The 16675-nt window shown below is 39.7% G+C and overlaps 1 protein-coding gene across 3 annotated transcripts in view; it reads right to left on the reverse strand.

Moving 5' to 3' along the window:
- tex2 (testis expressed 2) overlaps window positions 1-16675 on the reverse strand; it is a 142521-nt gene that overhangs the window by 25874 nt on the left and 99972 nt on the right. For all 3 annotated transcript variants that reach the window (XM_060844716.1, XM_060844718.1, XM_060844717.1), the window contains 2 exons: window positions 9103-9202; window positions 5570-5702 (listed from right to left, as the gene is read on the reverse strand). In XM_060844716.1, coding sequence (XP_060700699.1) covers window positions 5570-5702; window positions 9103-9202 — 233 coding nt within the window. The remainder of the gene's footprint in view (window positions 1-5569; window positions 5703-9102; window positions 9203-16675) is intronic.

A 16675-nucleotide genomic window follows, 5' to 3' on the forward strand; every position in this document is an offset into this window, starting at 1 on the left:
ATGATTATTGTCATGCTCTTCTTACATGCCTCCATTATTTCCTAATTTATATTTTGTCCCACAGTGACATAACTCAAGTTCTATAGATGACTCCCATGTGACTTCTTTCCCTTATTATTCATATTTCCACCCAAACTGATTCCACATCATGATCTACTGCATCTTTATCTCTACTCATTACAGCACTGATACCTCCTTTTATAAAAAAAATTCCTTACCTTCTTCTCCTTTTTGTCTATACTTAAGGAACATTGAATATGAAGTTCCCAGTCTTGATCACCCTGCAACATATTTCCATAATAGCTATCAAGTTATTTATTTCAAACACAAAAACAAAAGTTGCTGGAAAAGCTCAGCTGGTCTGGCAGCATCTGTGAAGAGAAATCAAAGTTAATGTTTTGACCCCTTCTCAGAATCAATTCTAACTTTGATTCCTGTTCACAGATGCCTCCAGACTTGCTGAGTTTTGCAGAAACTTTTGTTTTTGTTTCTGATTTACAGCATCTATTTTCATTTGTCATTTCATTTATTTCTATTGTTGTCACCAACTCATCTACTGTGTTACAAAATGCTGCACATACTCAGATAAAGAACCATCAGCTTTGACTTTTTATTATCATTACTTATTCTGGTTCTAATTTCTGCTGTACTGTTCTGCGTATATTTTAACCCCTTTCTGTCACACTTTGATTATTGCTCCCCTCTTCACTACCCTTGGTTCTTTTGGATTTTTTAAAAACATCCGTTCAATTGAATCTGTCCCATAAATGGTTGAAAGCCCCATCTACAAAGATGTTGATGACGAAAGAGTAGGAAGTAAACTCTGTAAAACTGTTAATAGCAAAACATGCTTCTGTTTAGTCAGAGTTTTCAAATGGGGCAAGCTGCCATATTTTCCCTTATTAAGATAAAGAGTTGGGACATCATGTTGAGGTTGTAACAGGACTTTGGTGAGGCCTCTTCTCGGGTATAGTGTGCACTTCTGGTCACTTGGTGATAGGAAGGATATTGTTAACTTGAGAGGGTTTAGAAAAGATTTACCGGGATGTTGTCAGAAGTGGAGGGTTTGAGTTAAAAAAACAGATTGGATAGACTGGGACTTTTTTTCACTGAAGCACAGGACATTAAGGGGGTGACCTTTATAGAGGTTTATAAAATCATGAGTGGCATAGATAAGGTGAATAGCAATGGTCTTTTTCCTCGAGTGGATATCCAAAACTAGGGGGCATATAGTGTTTAGGTGAAAGGAGAACATTTTTAAAAGGACATGAAGGACAACTTTTTTTTTTACAGAGAGTTGTTTGTGTGTGGAATGAACTGCTAGAGAAAGTAAATGGGGATACAGTTACAATGTTTAAAAGACATTTAGGTAAATACATAAATAGAAAAAGTTTGGAGGGAAATGTGCCAAATGTCGGCCAGTCAGACTAGTTTAGTTTGGGAACATGGTTGACATGGACTGGTTGGACTGAAGGGTCTGTTTCCATCCTGTAAGTAAATTGTAGTTACATGATTTGCCAGAACATTATCATCATTGAAATGAATTCCTGTACCAATAGACCAGCTCACTCTTTCCCCAATTGCCAGTGCCCCCATGAATTGGAACCCATTTCTCCCACACCATCTTTACACTATGATTTACCTCGCTAATCTTATTTTCTCCATGCTAATTTGTCAGAGATTCAGGTAATATTCTCTCCATGCTAATTTGTATGAAATTCAGGTAATAATCTGAATGAACTATGTCAAGCCAGGATATGCAGATCTTTAGTTGAATGTAATTCAGCTGCTAATGACCCAGAGCTCCCCATGGATGCCAGGTATGTTTGAAATCTACCCCATTTAGCACACTGGTAGTGCTAAATAATCTGAATATATCTGAATGTAAGTTCCACTTTCACTGTGCTTCAGTCCTCTGGCACCTTTCCTGTGGTCAGAGGGGAACTGAAAATGTTTACAAGCACCCTTGATCTTTCATCCCAACAATGTAGGATACATTCCACCTGACCCTGGATATTGATCTGCATTTTATGCCTGCCAAACTACTCAATATCTCTTCTCTCTTTTCGTTAATTTATTTACATTCTATCACAGACCTTCTCCCTGATTCATCTCTCTCATTAATGAACACTGACAAAAAATATTTGCTTAGAACCAGACCTGCATGTTCTGGTTCCACACAGATTGCCTCTGGTCCATACTCATTCCTCGTTATCTTTTAACCATTAACATACTTGTAAAACAAGTGAGTATCTTCCTTTATTTTACCTGGCTGTATCAATTGCTGTTCCCCTTACAGCTCTCCTTATCTCCACATTTAAGTTCCCTCTCGGATTTTACCTTCATGGATCTGCTTTATAATTTAATCCAAGCTTCAGCACAACCATGTTCTTAATCATATCTATATCATTGATATCTATGTAGATCATGACAACAGGAGCCTTCCCCAAGCTCCAAACCACAAGAGACATCCCGAACCTTGACACCAGATAGGTGACAAAATCTTCAGGACTCTGTCATTGCTGCAGAAAACAGTATCTATTCCACTAACAATGCTATCCCCTTTTACTAGTACATTTTTCTCCCCTCAACAAGGGAACTGACAAGAGGGAAAAACATACTTGACCTAATCCTCACCAATCTGCCTGTGGTGAATGCATCTGAGCATGATAATATTGGTAGAAGTGAACATTGCACAGTCCTTATGGAGATGAAGTCCTGTCTTTAAAATGAGTATATTGTCCATCACCAATGTGCTAAATGGCGTAGATTTCAAACGTATCGAGAGTCTCAAGACGTGGCAATCAACGAGGCTCTCTAAGATCATTAGCAGCTGAATTGCATTCAACTAAAGATCTACATATCCTGGCCTGACATAACTACTAATCTACCAATAGCATCAAACTACAGGATTAACCTTGTTTAATGAAAAATGCAAAGGACATGCTAGGAACTGCAGCAGGCATACCTATGCCTGGTGAAGCACAAACAAGTTAACTTGCATGCCAAACAGCAATCAGAAACTGACAGACAGAGCTAAGCAATCCCACAACCAACGAATCAGCTCTAAGCGCTGCAGTCTTGCCACATTCAATCATGAATGATGGTGGACAATTAAACAACTCACTGCAGGAGGTGGTTGCACAAAAATCCCAATTTTCAACAATAGAAGAGTCCAGCACATCACTGCAGAGATGTTGAGTGAATGAATGATCCCAGCCACCTCTGGAGACCTCCAGCATCACTGAAGTCAGTACTCAGCCAATTCAATTCATTCCACATGACATCAAGAAACAGATGATAAACTAGACTGCAAAAACTTTTGGTTCTGATAATATTCTGGAAACAGTGCTTAAGAACTGTCTGTAGCCAAGTTATTCCAGCAAAGCAAAAACACTGTTACATACGCAGCAATGTGGAAAATTGCCCAGTTATACGAGTACACAAAAAGTAAGACAAACCTAACCAAGTCAAATACCATCCTATCAATTGACTCTCAATCATCAGTAAAATAGCAGAAGGAATCATCAATAGTGCTTTGAGTAGCCCTTGTTTAGCAAAAGCCTGGCAGCTGGGAGATAAGGTGGGAAAGGTTATGCACTTTGACAAGAAGAATAGAGAAGCTGCATTTTATTTAAATAGAGCAAGACTGTGGAAAGCTACACAGCAGAGGCATTTTGGAGTGTACACCCATGAATAACAAAAATCCAGAATCCAAGTTCAATGGGTAATAGGGAAAGCAAGTGGAATGTTCACCTTTATTTCATAGGGAATGGAGTATAAAAGTCAGGAAATTGGCTAAAAATATACAAAGCATAGCTGGAATATTGTGAACAGTTTTAGGCCTCTTATCTAAGGAAAGATACATGGCATTGGAGGCAGTCTGGAGAAGTTTTGCTATGCTGATACTGAGCATGGAGGAAGCCTCATTAGGAGAGTTTTTAAAAAAATTATTCACTCATGAAACATTGGCATTGCTGGCATTTATTGCTCATCCCTAGTTTCGCCTTGACAAGTTGGTGGTGAGCTGCCTTCTTGAACCGTTGCGCTGTAGGTATACCCACTACGCCATTAGGAAGGGAGTTCCATCATTTTGATCCAGCAACATTGCAAGAATAGTGATAGATTTCCAAGTCAAAACAGTGAGTGGCTTGGAAGGGAGCTTGCAGGTAATGGCATTCCCATGTATGGGCTGAACTTGTCATTCCAAGTGAAAGATACACTTGAGAAATTAACCAAAGATCCTTAGCATCGTTCAAACCTAAACCACTTTCACCTTCCATAAGGACACTTCATGCATGTCTACACCAAATGAACTTCAGTGGTTTAAGGTAGCTTACTCCCATCTTCTCAATGTGGTTAGGGACATGCAATAAATGACCACTTTCCCAAAATGTATTTTAAAAACTGAGTGCATATATACCTATGAAAAATATGGAAGATCATGGACTCCAAGGAAACCATCACGGCACAGACAATTACATAATGTTAACCTAACACAAATGGAGGCAAAGGACAGAATTGGATTGGCCACCTGTTTAATATTCTGATCAATTTTATTTTCCATTGACTTCAATGGAATATCATCTACAGCAGGCATTCAACTTGTACCTAACAATCTGCTGCAAAGCTGTGGATAAAATTGCCTATGGACTGGATTTTGTTCTCATCATCTGGGCAGACTGTAGGGAAGAAAACCACACGGGGAGAATCACTCCTAACAGAGTTCATCCCATTTCCCTTTTACTACTATAATCAAACAGGCTCCAATACACACATGCAAGCCTCGCTGCTGGATTTGTCTTTGTGTTCTGCTCAGGTGATATTTTATGTCCTGACAGTAAATACAACATGACAAATAAGCATCATTTGAACAGAAACTGAATTAATAGTTGAAAACGATTAAGTAAGAATGACAGGAATACAAACGAATAGGAACAGAGTTGATAGCTCTGGATTGAAGAGCTTAGAATTGCATAGACAATACCAATTAAACAGATGTAATTCTATATATTACATATCATAAAAAGTAAAGTATGGGCCTCTAAATACAATTTCACAACTTCATAAACACATTACACATCTCAGGCCAAATATTTTTTGAAAATCACAGGTATAACTTAAAACAGAGGACATGAGGAGGTAGGGTATGAGTTTTGACTTGCAGCTCAGGGAGCGGGGGAATTATTACTTCAAATTCCTTTTTAGCAAATGGGCAAATTCAAGCAGTTCCTTCCATCAGAAGAAGCTGAGAAAGATTCTTGCATGACATAGCACATGCAATGTGCATTGATGACCATTCAGAAGCAGACAGTGTAAAAATAAGCATTGTATGATGTTGCCAGTTGCATAGTGTCCTTCAGTAAATAATCACAAAAAGCAATTCTATTCACCGTTAAGAGTATAGCACAGAATAGCATCATTGTTGAATATCCATGACAATCCTTTTCCAATCTATTTTTACTTTCACATGCAGTACAAAAAATGGCTTCACATTGTATCTGGAGCCTAATGGACTCTTTCCTTCTGGCGCGGTTCCAGAAAACAAATTTTAATTTAAAAATCTTACCCTTCCTTGCCAACATCGCCTACTTTGTATCCTTCCCCCAGTGGCTCCTTGCCTAGTTTGGCTAGGTTCATTTTAGTTTCCAAAGTCATCAGAAAAGATCCATTGTAAGAAATCTCCAAATCAATCCATAGTCCTGTAGAAAATAAACTTTCTGGCTGAGTAAATGTCCCGAGAATTGCAAACCTAAAGTGGTACCCAAGTCCATTCTTGTCAGCAACCTGTGACACATTTTCAGTATGTTATTTATCCAGATAGAATCTACTGGAAATAACTCCGTGAATTATATGCATTTACAACAAGATGAATAATCCACATGATTTTTTTCAGTGTTAGGGAATGTATAGACGAGAACTGCATTAGAATCAAAGATTGCAATAAGAATGGCAACAGGGATACTTCCCTTGTCTTAGTTATGTTAAAATGAAATCAGTTATATGGCACCAATTTAAATTTGTAGTTCCATAAATTATTCTTAGTCAACTGTTGAGAAAAAAATTACATTTCAACTTCATGCTACTTTTACAACTCAATATCCATATTGAGAAAAGGCACAGTGGTCATCAGAACCAATTCACTTGCAGAAAACAATAGTTGCACTGGTTTTCACAATTTCACATATATCTTGAGAAAATTAAGTTACAGGATTGACAGTAACATTTTGCATTTCAAGTACGTTCACAGGATTTAGAAAAGTTCTTTGTGAAAGGCAACGAAACAAAGACGAAATCATGAAGTAAGAAAAGCCTGTACAAAAAGGTAGTTTTAGAGAGCTTTTAAGGGAGGAAAGACATTAGGTTTTGCAAAAAGACTTTGAGACATTGGAACAGTAATTGCTATAGGCAGAATCCTCTCACTAGTCACTTCTTGTTCTTCTAAACACCAATAAGCATAGGCCCAAACAATTAGTCTCTCCTCAGAAGACAATTGCTCTAAATCCAGAATCATCACCTGATCTTTTAAAGGATCTCACAATTCAGTCAGAGGGCCATAGAATGCAATGGGACAGGTGGCTGCGGCATGAAGGAGGAACATAGGTACCCAGTAAGGGTGGCATTGGAATAAAGTGTCTAAAAGTTAGAAAAGCTTGAATAACAGTTTCATCAGAAGGTCGAAGATGATTGGAAACAGGCAATGTTGTTCAGGTTAAAATAGAAGGTCAAAATTGATAGTAAATTCGAATAGACAGCAAATGAAAACAAACTATGTTCATGTACAAAGTTCAGTGAAGTACTGAACTTTCATCATGTGCCATTCACAAGACCATAAGAATAGGAGAGTTACGCTACTCATCCCATTAGCCTGCTCTGCCATTCAATGTAATCATGGCAGATCTGGGAATTATCAAATTATCACTTGTCTGCCTTATCTCAATAATCCTTAATTTCCTTACTGATTAGAAATCTGTCTATCTCCACCTTGAATATATTCAATAGCCCAGCCTTAACAACCCTCTATGGTAAAGCAGTCCACAGGTTGAAATAGTTAGCCTCAGAAGAAATCTTGCTTCATCTCTGTCCTAATTGAGCGACATAATCTGAGGTGGTGCTCTCTGTCGCTTCTTTTTCATTTGAACACCTAATTATTAATCTCTCCTCATAAGATAATCCTTCCATTCTGAGGGTCAACCGAAGGAACCTTCTTGGAATTGCCTCCAATGACAGCATATATTTCCTTCAGAAAAGGGGACTAAAATTGTTCACAGTATTCAAGGTGTGATCTAACTAGTGCTTTGTATAGTTTTAGCCAGACTTTCCCATTGTTATACTTTTCCCATTTCCTTTGAAAGAAAAGGCCAACATTCCATTTCTCGATTATCCTGAACTTGGGTGATTTTTTTTCTCTCTGATTTATACATGAGGACCCCCAAACCTCTCTGTGCTACAGCTTTGTCAGCTTTCTCCATTTAAGTAATAGTCAGTTCTTATATTCTTCTTGCCAAAGTGCATAACCCCACATTTTCCCCCATTATATTCCATCTGCCAAGTTTTTGCAAAACAAGCTCAGCTCACAGCACTATTAATGATACTTTATCTCAGCCAATAGTTGAACAAGCTATGTTGCCCTGTGGCTGCCACTTCAACTTCCCCTCCCACTGCCACGCTCCCAAGGATGCAAGTCCTGGGTCTCCTCCAGTGCAAAATCCAAGCCACCTGACAACTGGAGGAAGAACGCTTCATCTTCCACTTTAAGACCCTTCAACCATACGGTATCAACATCATCATCACTAGTTTTCAATTTTCCCCTCCATCCACCTCATCCCAGAGCCAACCTTCCAATTAAGCACTGCCCTCTTGACCTGTCCTACCTCTGTCCATCTTCCTTCCCACCTGTCCGCTCCACTCTCCCCACTGACCTATCACAGTTACCCTACCTTCATCCACCTATCGCCTTCCCAGTTACCTTCACCTCCCCAGTTCCACCCCCACTCTCGTATTTATCTTTCAGCCCCCCTTCCCCCATTCACCCACAAATTCCTGATGAAGGGCTTATCTCCGAAATGTCAACTTACCTGCCTTACCTGCTGTGTTTTTCTAGCGCCACACTTTTGGACTCTGACTCTTCAACATCTGTAGTCCTCACTTTCTCCATGCGATCTTTTTGTGAGGGATTTGTCAATCATTGATGGTCTGTGATTCTAGTTCAATTTTGAATCTGTTCCAAGACAGTATTTTGTATTTCTATCTCCAATTTTCCATTCAAATGGCGATTCCTTAAGTGATCCAGAAGTGGTCCTTTCCCTTTCTCTTGTATCTTTGCACTCTGTCAACATCTTTTAACATCTCACCCTGTCAGTACATCCCCAGAACAATTTTTTCTCAATGATACACCATTCCTCTTGTTGTGTCATTGCCAACATCTCAAGAGTTTCCTTATCCATCTCCTTGAATTCCTTCATACATCTTCTCAACTATTTCTCAAAGTCCCAAGTTCTCAAAGAAGCCTAACTTCATCTGTTCCCAGCATGTGTTCCAGTACCAGGTTCCATATCAAACTCTTCACTCACCTTTTCTTTAGTTCTCTATTCACATCATTCAGCTATTATCCTCTGACTTCACTAAATGCGATGCTTCCTTTTGTAATCCCAGCTCTCAACTCCTTAGCATACCTGGCACCTTCAGTCATATCTTTAGAATTAATCATACGTAGTGTGGAGCATAAAATATCCCTCCGCTCTTGGAAATGAATATTGACTGCACTTCAATCTATTGAATGAGGAACTACTGTGCTGGTGGGGATGTGGTGGAGCAAACACTCATTGAAGTCCATAGTGCAATATGTGATGCAACCTACTGATGCAACATTGCTTTGTATCATTTTTTTCTGAGCTTGCTGTATTAAGTAGGAAACCAAAACACAAATAAAAGACAGGATAACTCATATTTGATGGTAAAGTAGATCATGAAGTGTTGGAAATACACTGATTACCATTTCTGAATCTATATAAATGGAATATTTCAGTGCAAATCCCAATGTAAAATATCTGACATTAACAAATATTGAAGCAGCCCAAGATGAATTTCAATTGTCCTTACCTTGATGATTAACTGAAGGCCTTGAAGCTTGACATATTTTCGGCATAGCAGCTCCCATATCAAGTTCTGTCAATGTCAGCTCATTCATAAAATATGGTAACTGAAATGGTATACAATAAACATGTAATGTAGTAATAACATTTTAAAGTGGTCACAATTTTGATATTGTAGGGATCATTTGTCTACAAGCGAATAACAGGAAAATACTGAACTATTTGGACACTTGCAGGATTAACCAGAACTTGAAGCAAAAAGTTTGGCCAACAGTTTAATGTGGCTGTGACACACCTACTAATTACAGAAATGTAAATAGCTTTTGAAAATATAGCCAAATAAATTGTTTAGGAAGATAACAAATGAAGTTGATTACCCTTAAATACTGAAAAAACCTGGCTCCGAAAGAGACTATGGAGTCCTGCACTGATGAGTGCCAAACAACCTTTTCAGATCTTGATTTCTCTTTCAATAAAAGGAAGTCAGAGAGAAAAAAAAAACCTCCAAAATTTGCAGTAAAAGCTGCAATGCTCAGTATTTTGACTACCCTGTTAATCCAGAGAATTACTTCCAAAGACTTTGAACTAGTTAGAGTTCCATCTAAACTGAAGCTCATTTGGAAGACCTACAATCAGTCTACAGCTGTCAACAATTCAAATTTGTCAACAAAAAAGTCTATAAGAATTCATCAAATTATATATTTTGTTTTTCAGAACACTGACCAAGAGGAGTGTTCACCTTTTGACCTTTTGCAACGATCATCGCCGCAGAGTTGTGTCATGTTTGGTGTTGTATGAGTGTATTGTGTTAGGATTCAAAGAGGATTTGGTTCTAATTCTAGATTATACTTTAGGTGCACAGTTTAGCTCAGAGATAATATATCAAAGACAGTAATAATAGTTCTTTATTTCTAATGAGACAGGTGAGTTGTCAGTAGAAACAAGATAAATAACGAGTTGACAGCACAAGTTAAAAATCAAGGAGTATGACATGATAGCTATCATGAAGATGTGGTTGCAGGGTGGCCAAGACTGGAAACTCAATATTCTAGGATATTCAATTTTTCAGAAGAATAGATACAAAAGTAAAGGAGGTGTGTCACTTTTGTTAATAAAAGAAGGCATTAGTATTGTGGCGAGTAGTGATATAGTGCATTGAATCATGACGTGGAATTAGTCTGATTGAAAATGAAGAATGGCAAGGGAAAGAATTCACAGTTGGAGTTGTCTAAAGGTTCCGAAGAGTTGCCTCACTGTTCTGCTATAATGTGATAGTTGCCTTCTCATGCAACCATGTGTTATAGAAAATCGATCAATAGAAATAGCATGGCCTATGGGGAAAAATAGGGTAAAAATAGGGTTGGGTCAAAGTATCAAAAATATCAGTAAAAATCAAACAAAAATAGTAGTTAGACTGTGCTATCATTTGTGTTAGGCTAAGTGAATGTTAAAATCATATTTTAATGAAATATTACAATACATTTAACAGTTTAAGAGGCTTCTGAGTTTGCATTGTCAGGGCTGAGGGTCATTATCAGCTCCGGGTACAGTTCTGGGTGCAGAGTTACTACGCAAGAAAGTATTTCATAGAATCCCTACACAGTGGAAATAGGACACTTAGCTCACCAACTAGTCCATATCAACCCTCCAAAGAGTAACCCACCCAGACCCATTCCCATACTCTATTACTCTACATTTATCTCTGATTAATGCACCCAACCTCCACATCCCTGAACACTATGGGTAATCTGGCATGGCCAATTCACCTAACCTAATTTAGATCAGAAGTTAATGGCTATGGTTTATTATCCTCAGACTGTTTCTTTGGAGTTGGCTTTAAAACGTCATCTAGTTTTTGCTGCTTTATCATCTTTCTTCTTTCATGAAGAAGTTACTTATAGGGTGCCAGATAAGATTTTATGCCATGAACTGCTATCCTGCTACATTCTGCATTGTAGTCACTGTCTTCTGAGAGCTGCAACTGCTTCTCAACTTCCCTCAGGATAGAAGATAAAAGAAAAGTGGAAAGTTCTCATGGTGCTGCATCCTGGACTTCGTCGTCTCCATCTCAAGCATCAATTTCAAGCATAGACACACACACACACTCTCACCCTCTCATCCACACATGCTTTCCCTCTCCCACACACACACTGAGATATCACTTTTTTTATACTGATAAAACCTTAAGTTATCTCGGGGCTATGACTTGAAAGAAATTTTGGGATTTATATACTAATGAAATGAAATATGCATCTCCGGTCTAAGTAATCGAAGATTTAACAGCAATCTAGGTTTGTTCAATACAGCATCTGTTGTGTGACACTTTGATCTTTTACTATAAATTCTGTATCCTATGATCCTGCCCCATTAACTACCTGACGAAGGAACAGTGCTCTGAAAGCTAGTACTTTGAAATAAACCTATTGGACTATAACCTGGTGTTGTGTGATTTTTAACTTAATGATGTTAAAAACATTCTTAATGTTAAAGCTCTTCCAAAAGAGGGTAGTGGAGTTCAAAACTAGGGGGCATATATTTTTAAGGTGAGAGGAGAAAGGTTTAAAAAGGACATGGGGAGCAACACTTTAATACAAAGAGTGGTTCATGTATGGAATGAACTACCAGAGCAAGTGGTGGGTGCAGGTACAGTTACAACACGTAAAATACATTTGGATAAATACACAAATTGGAAAAATGTTGAAGGGATATGGGCTAAATGCAGGCAAGTGGACATCGTTTAGTTTGAGAGCATGGTCGATATGGATTAGTTGGACCGAAGGATCTGTTTCCAATGCAGTTTGAGTCTATGATTCTATAATCATTGAAGTTACCACTACCCACTACACTTTTTAAAATTATCCAGTTGCAACCTCCACTGGGTTACCATTGACCAGAAACCCAATTGAACTTAACCTATAAATACAGTGGCTACACGAACAGGTTAGAGACCAGGAATACTGTAGAGAGTAATTCACCACCTGACTCCCCAAAGCCTGTCCACAAATTCAGGAGTGTGATAGAATACTTTCTTCTTGCCTAGATGGCTGTAGCTCTAACAGCACTCAAGAGCTTGGGACATTCAGGACAAAGCAGCCTGCTTGATGGTGCCACATCCACAAGCATTCAGTCCCTCCATCACCAACAGCCAGGAGCAGCATTGTGTACTATCTACAAGATGCACTGCTGAAATTCATCAAAGATCCTTAGACAGCACCTTCCAAAGCGCAGCAGGTCAGGCAGCATCCAAGGAGCAGGAGAATCGACGTTTCGGGCATGAGCCCTTCTTCAGGAATGAGGAAAGTGTGCCAATCAGGCTAAGATAAAAGATAAGGAGGAGGGACTTGGGAGAGGGGCGGTGAAAATGCGATAGATGGGAGGTGGTTAAGGCGAGGGTGATAGGCCGGAATGGGGGTGGGGCGGAGAGGTCAGGAAGAAGACTGCAGGTTAGGGAGGTGGTGCTGAGTTCGAGGGTTGGCACTGAGACAAGGTGGGGGGAGGGGAAATGTGGAAACTGGAGAAATCGGAGTTCATCCCTTGTGGTTGGAGGGTTCCTAGGCGGAAGATGAAGCGCTCTTCCTCCAGCCGTCATGTTGCTATGGTCTGGCGATGGAGGAGTCCAAGTACCTGCATGTCCTTGGTGGAGCGGGAGGGGGAGCTGGAATGTTGAGCCACGGGGTGGTTGGGTTGGTTGGTCCGGGTGTCCCAGAGGTGTTCTCTGAAAAGTTCCGCAAGTAGGCGGCCTGTCTCCCCAATATAGAGGAGGCCACATCGGGTGCAGTAAATGGTGTGTATGGAGGTGCAGGTGAATTTGTGGCGGATATGGAAGGATCCCTTGGGGCCTTGGAGGGAAGTAACGGGGGAGGTGTGGGCGCAAGTTTTGCATTTCCTGCGGTTGCAGGGAAAGGTGCCAGGAGTGGAGGTTGGGTTGGTGGGGGGGATGTGGACCTGACGAGGGAGTCACGGAGGGAGTGGTCTTTTCGGAACGCTGATAGGGGAGGGGAGGGAAATATATCCCTGGTGGTGGGGTCTGTTTGGAGGTGGCGCCAAGTGCCTCCTCCCTGCCTTTTATCTTAGCCTGCTTGGCACACTTTCCTCATTCCTGAAGATGAGCTCATGCCCGAAACGTCGATTCTCCTGCTCCTTAGATGCTGCCTGACCTGCTGCATTTTTCCAGCAACACATTTTCAGCTTTGATCTCCAGCATCTGCAGTCTTCACTTTCTCACAGCACCTTCCAAGCCCACCACCAATTCCGTCTAGAAAGACAAGGGAAACAGACACATGGGAACACCACCACCCACAAGCCCCCTTTCAAACTACTCCCCATCCTGATTTAAAACTGTATCACTTCTCCTTCAGTGTTGCTAGTTCAAAAGCCTGGAATTCCCTCCCTAAGGCGTTGTGTTTACTTATAACATATGAAATGCAGCAGCTTACCACAACTTTCTCAAGGGCAGCTAGGGATGGGCAATAAATACCGATGCTCACTAAATAGTCAGTGATGCCCACGTCCCACAAATGAATAAAAGAAACAAAGTAAAGTTTCAATTTCAGTTTGAGAGAAAGCAATTCAGGGCACAAACCAGTGTCCTCAACAGAATTAGAGGCAATTTCAGAGATATGAAGAAAGAAATATACTAAGGGGAAGATTAGTGGATAAGTAGCTGCAGACATTTGTGCAGATATGTAGTCATAGTCATAGAGATGCACAGCACGGAAACAGACCCTACTGTCCAACCCGTTCATGTCGACCAGATATCCCAACCCAATCTAGTCCCACCTGCCAACACCCAGCCCATATCCCTCCAAACCCTTCCTATTCATATACACATCCAGATGCCTTTTAAATGTTGCAATTGTACCAGCCTCCACCACTTCCTTTGGCAGTTCAATCCATACACATACCACCTTCTGAGTGAAAAAGTTTGACTATATATATAAAAAATGAACAGCAGATGCAAGTGAAATTCTAAACCTGTCAAAATAAGAAAGGAGGATAAAAATGTTTACATTAATTTCTCCTTATATTAATATCATGCTATAGAAACGCAAAGGTTGCTCCAAAGAACTAAGGCTTGCTTCCTGGTTGATACAAGGAATATCATTTTGGATTTATCCACTTAAATATACAGTACATATCACCATCAGTTCCTACAAGTTCCACAGGTTTATACATGCTTGTTTCATTAAAAACGATAAATTTAACTTCCTTCTGAGGTAACATTTGGCTATATGTGTCACTGTATATGTAAAGTAATTTATTATCTGAACGGCTTTATATGGTTTTGACATGGAAGAATAAAAAACCTGAAGGAAAATAACTAAGCCAGCATGATGCATCAATTGAAAATGACATCTGGATTTACAGTCCTAGACCGCAGTTGAAGCATTTACATGAGTGCTATGAAGCTATCCTTAAATACAACACAATACCCACAAAGAAAATTTAATTTAAATAGCTTTAGATTTAAGCATATGATGACCCAGAACTTACAGTTTGAAGATTATTAAGGAATTACCTGAGAAGCACCACGAACAAGAGAGGGAGACTATAATTAAAATACATGGATTACATATGTTCAAGTTTAACTCATGGCAGTTGGGGGTCTACCGAGTGGATTATGTGACTTTTCAGAATATTATTACTTAAATGGAGAAAGCCCACAGAAAGGAACAACAAAGAGGGATTTTGGGTTTGCACAAAGAGCTAGTATACAAGTTCAGCTAGTAATAGTGAATGGAAATGGAATGTCAGCTTTCTTTTAAAGGGAATGCAGCATAAAAATAAGAGTTTTGCTTACCATAATCCTGAAAACAGTTTTGATCCCTTTGTCAAAGAAAGATAAACTGGCATTGGGGGCAGTCCACAGAAGGTTCAGTTGGTTTATCCCGTTCAAGGAGGGACTGTCTTATGGGAACAGCATGAGTAGTTTGGGTGCATAATCAATAACGTTGAGAAAAATTAAAGGCAACCTTATTGAAAGATGTACAATGCCAAGGAGGCATAGATGTGAAGAGATTGATTCCTCTTATGGAAGAGCCTTGTGGTAAAGGGCATTTTCTAAGAGTAAAAGGGAGCCCATTTAAGACGCATGTGGAGGAATTTCTCCTGAGAGTAGTGAAACCATAGAATTTGTTATGGCAGAGAACTGTCGAATCGGAGTCGTCAAGCATATTTGGCTGAAACAGATTTTCAATCAGGATGGGAAACAAAAGGTCAAAGGGTGTGGGAAGAAAGTGCAAACTGACTACAGGTACTGAGATGATCGGCCATTATAATATGGAATGGTGTAGCAAGCTCAAAGGGATGAATGGTCTACTCCAATTTTCTATGTTCCTTTTGAGGGTTGGCTGGATAGTAGGCTTGCAGTGCAAAGTAACGATAACATCATGGGTTCAATTCCTACTCCAGCTGAGCTTACCATGAAGGACTGTCCTTCTCAGCCTGTGCTCTCGCCTGAAACATGAAACAACCACATTACTGTGGGACTAGTCACATGTAGGTCAAACCAGGCAAGGCTGACAGCAAAGGCTGAACCAGATGGGGTTTTCCTATAATTGACAATGGATTCAAGGACATCATTCAACTCTTAATTGCAAATTATTTTTTATTGAATTCAAATTACACCATCTGCCTTGGCAGTATTCAAACCCAGGTCCCCCAGAACATTCCTGGGTCTCTAGATTAACAGCTGAAAATGTATTGCTGGAAAAGCGCAGCAGGTCAGGCAGCATCCAAAGAGCAGGAGAATCGACGTTTCGGGCATGGGCCTGAAGAAGGGCTCATGTCCGAAACGTTGATTCTCCTGTTCTTTGGATGCTGCCTGACCTGCTGCACTTTTCCAGCAACACATGTTCAGCTCTGATCTCCAGCATCTGCAGTCCTCACTTTCTCTAGATTAACAGTCTAGCGATAATATCATTGTCTCATTACATTTTATGGAGAAATGGCAAGGAAGTGGAATTGAGTATCATCACATCAGCCATGATATCATTGAATGCAGAGCAGACACAATGGGCGAAATGGCATATTTTTTCTCCACATCTTATGGTCTTATTGATGAGAATGGATTCCAGGTAAATGAACGTCAGTTATAAAAATATATTGAAGAATTTTGGACTGCTTTTCTTGGAGAAGGTGGAGAGAAGTATTCAAAATTATGAAGGGTCTAGATAGAATACATAGGGACAAACTATTCGTATTCATGCAAGGATAGAGAACAAGTGGACACAGAATAAAAGTAATCAGTAAAAGATGCCAAATGCAATACAAAAAAAATGTTTTACACAGCAAGTGGTTAGGGTCTGAAATGGAATGCAATGCATTTTGGTGGAGGCATGTTCAATTGAGGCATTCATAAGGGAACTAGACAGTAGGCAAAATATTTTGAAAGGGAATAACCTTCTCACTTGTTCTCTCAATAAATCCACCCCTTGTTGATACTTCTAACAATAGTGTAACATTTTATGAACTTCAAACAATTTAGACAAGGGAATGGAAGCAGAAGCACATGAACAAAGATTTACTGGGTCTTCACCATCAAATAGCTTAAGACACAGTGTTCAAACTTGAAATACCTT

The sequence above is a fragment of the Hemiscyllium ocellatum genome, chromosome 25 (genome assembly GCF_020745735.1).
Source record: "Hemiscyllium ocellatum isolate sHemOce1 chromosome 25, sHemOce1.pat.X.cur, whole genome shotgun sequence".
Taxonomy (NCBI): Eukaryota; Metazoa; Chordata; class Chondrichthyes; order Orectolobiformes; family Hemiscylliidae; genus Hemiscyllium; species Hemiscyllium ocellatum.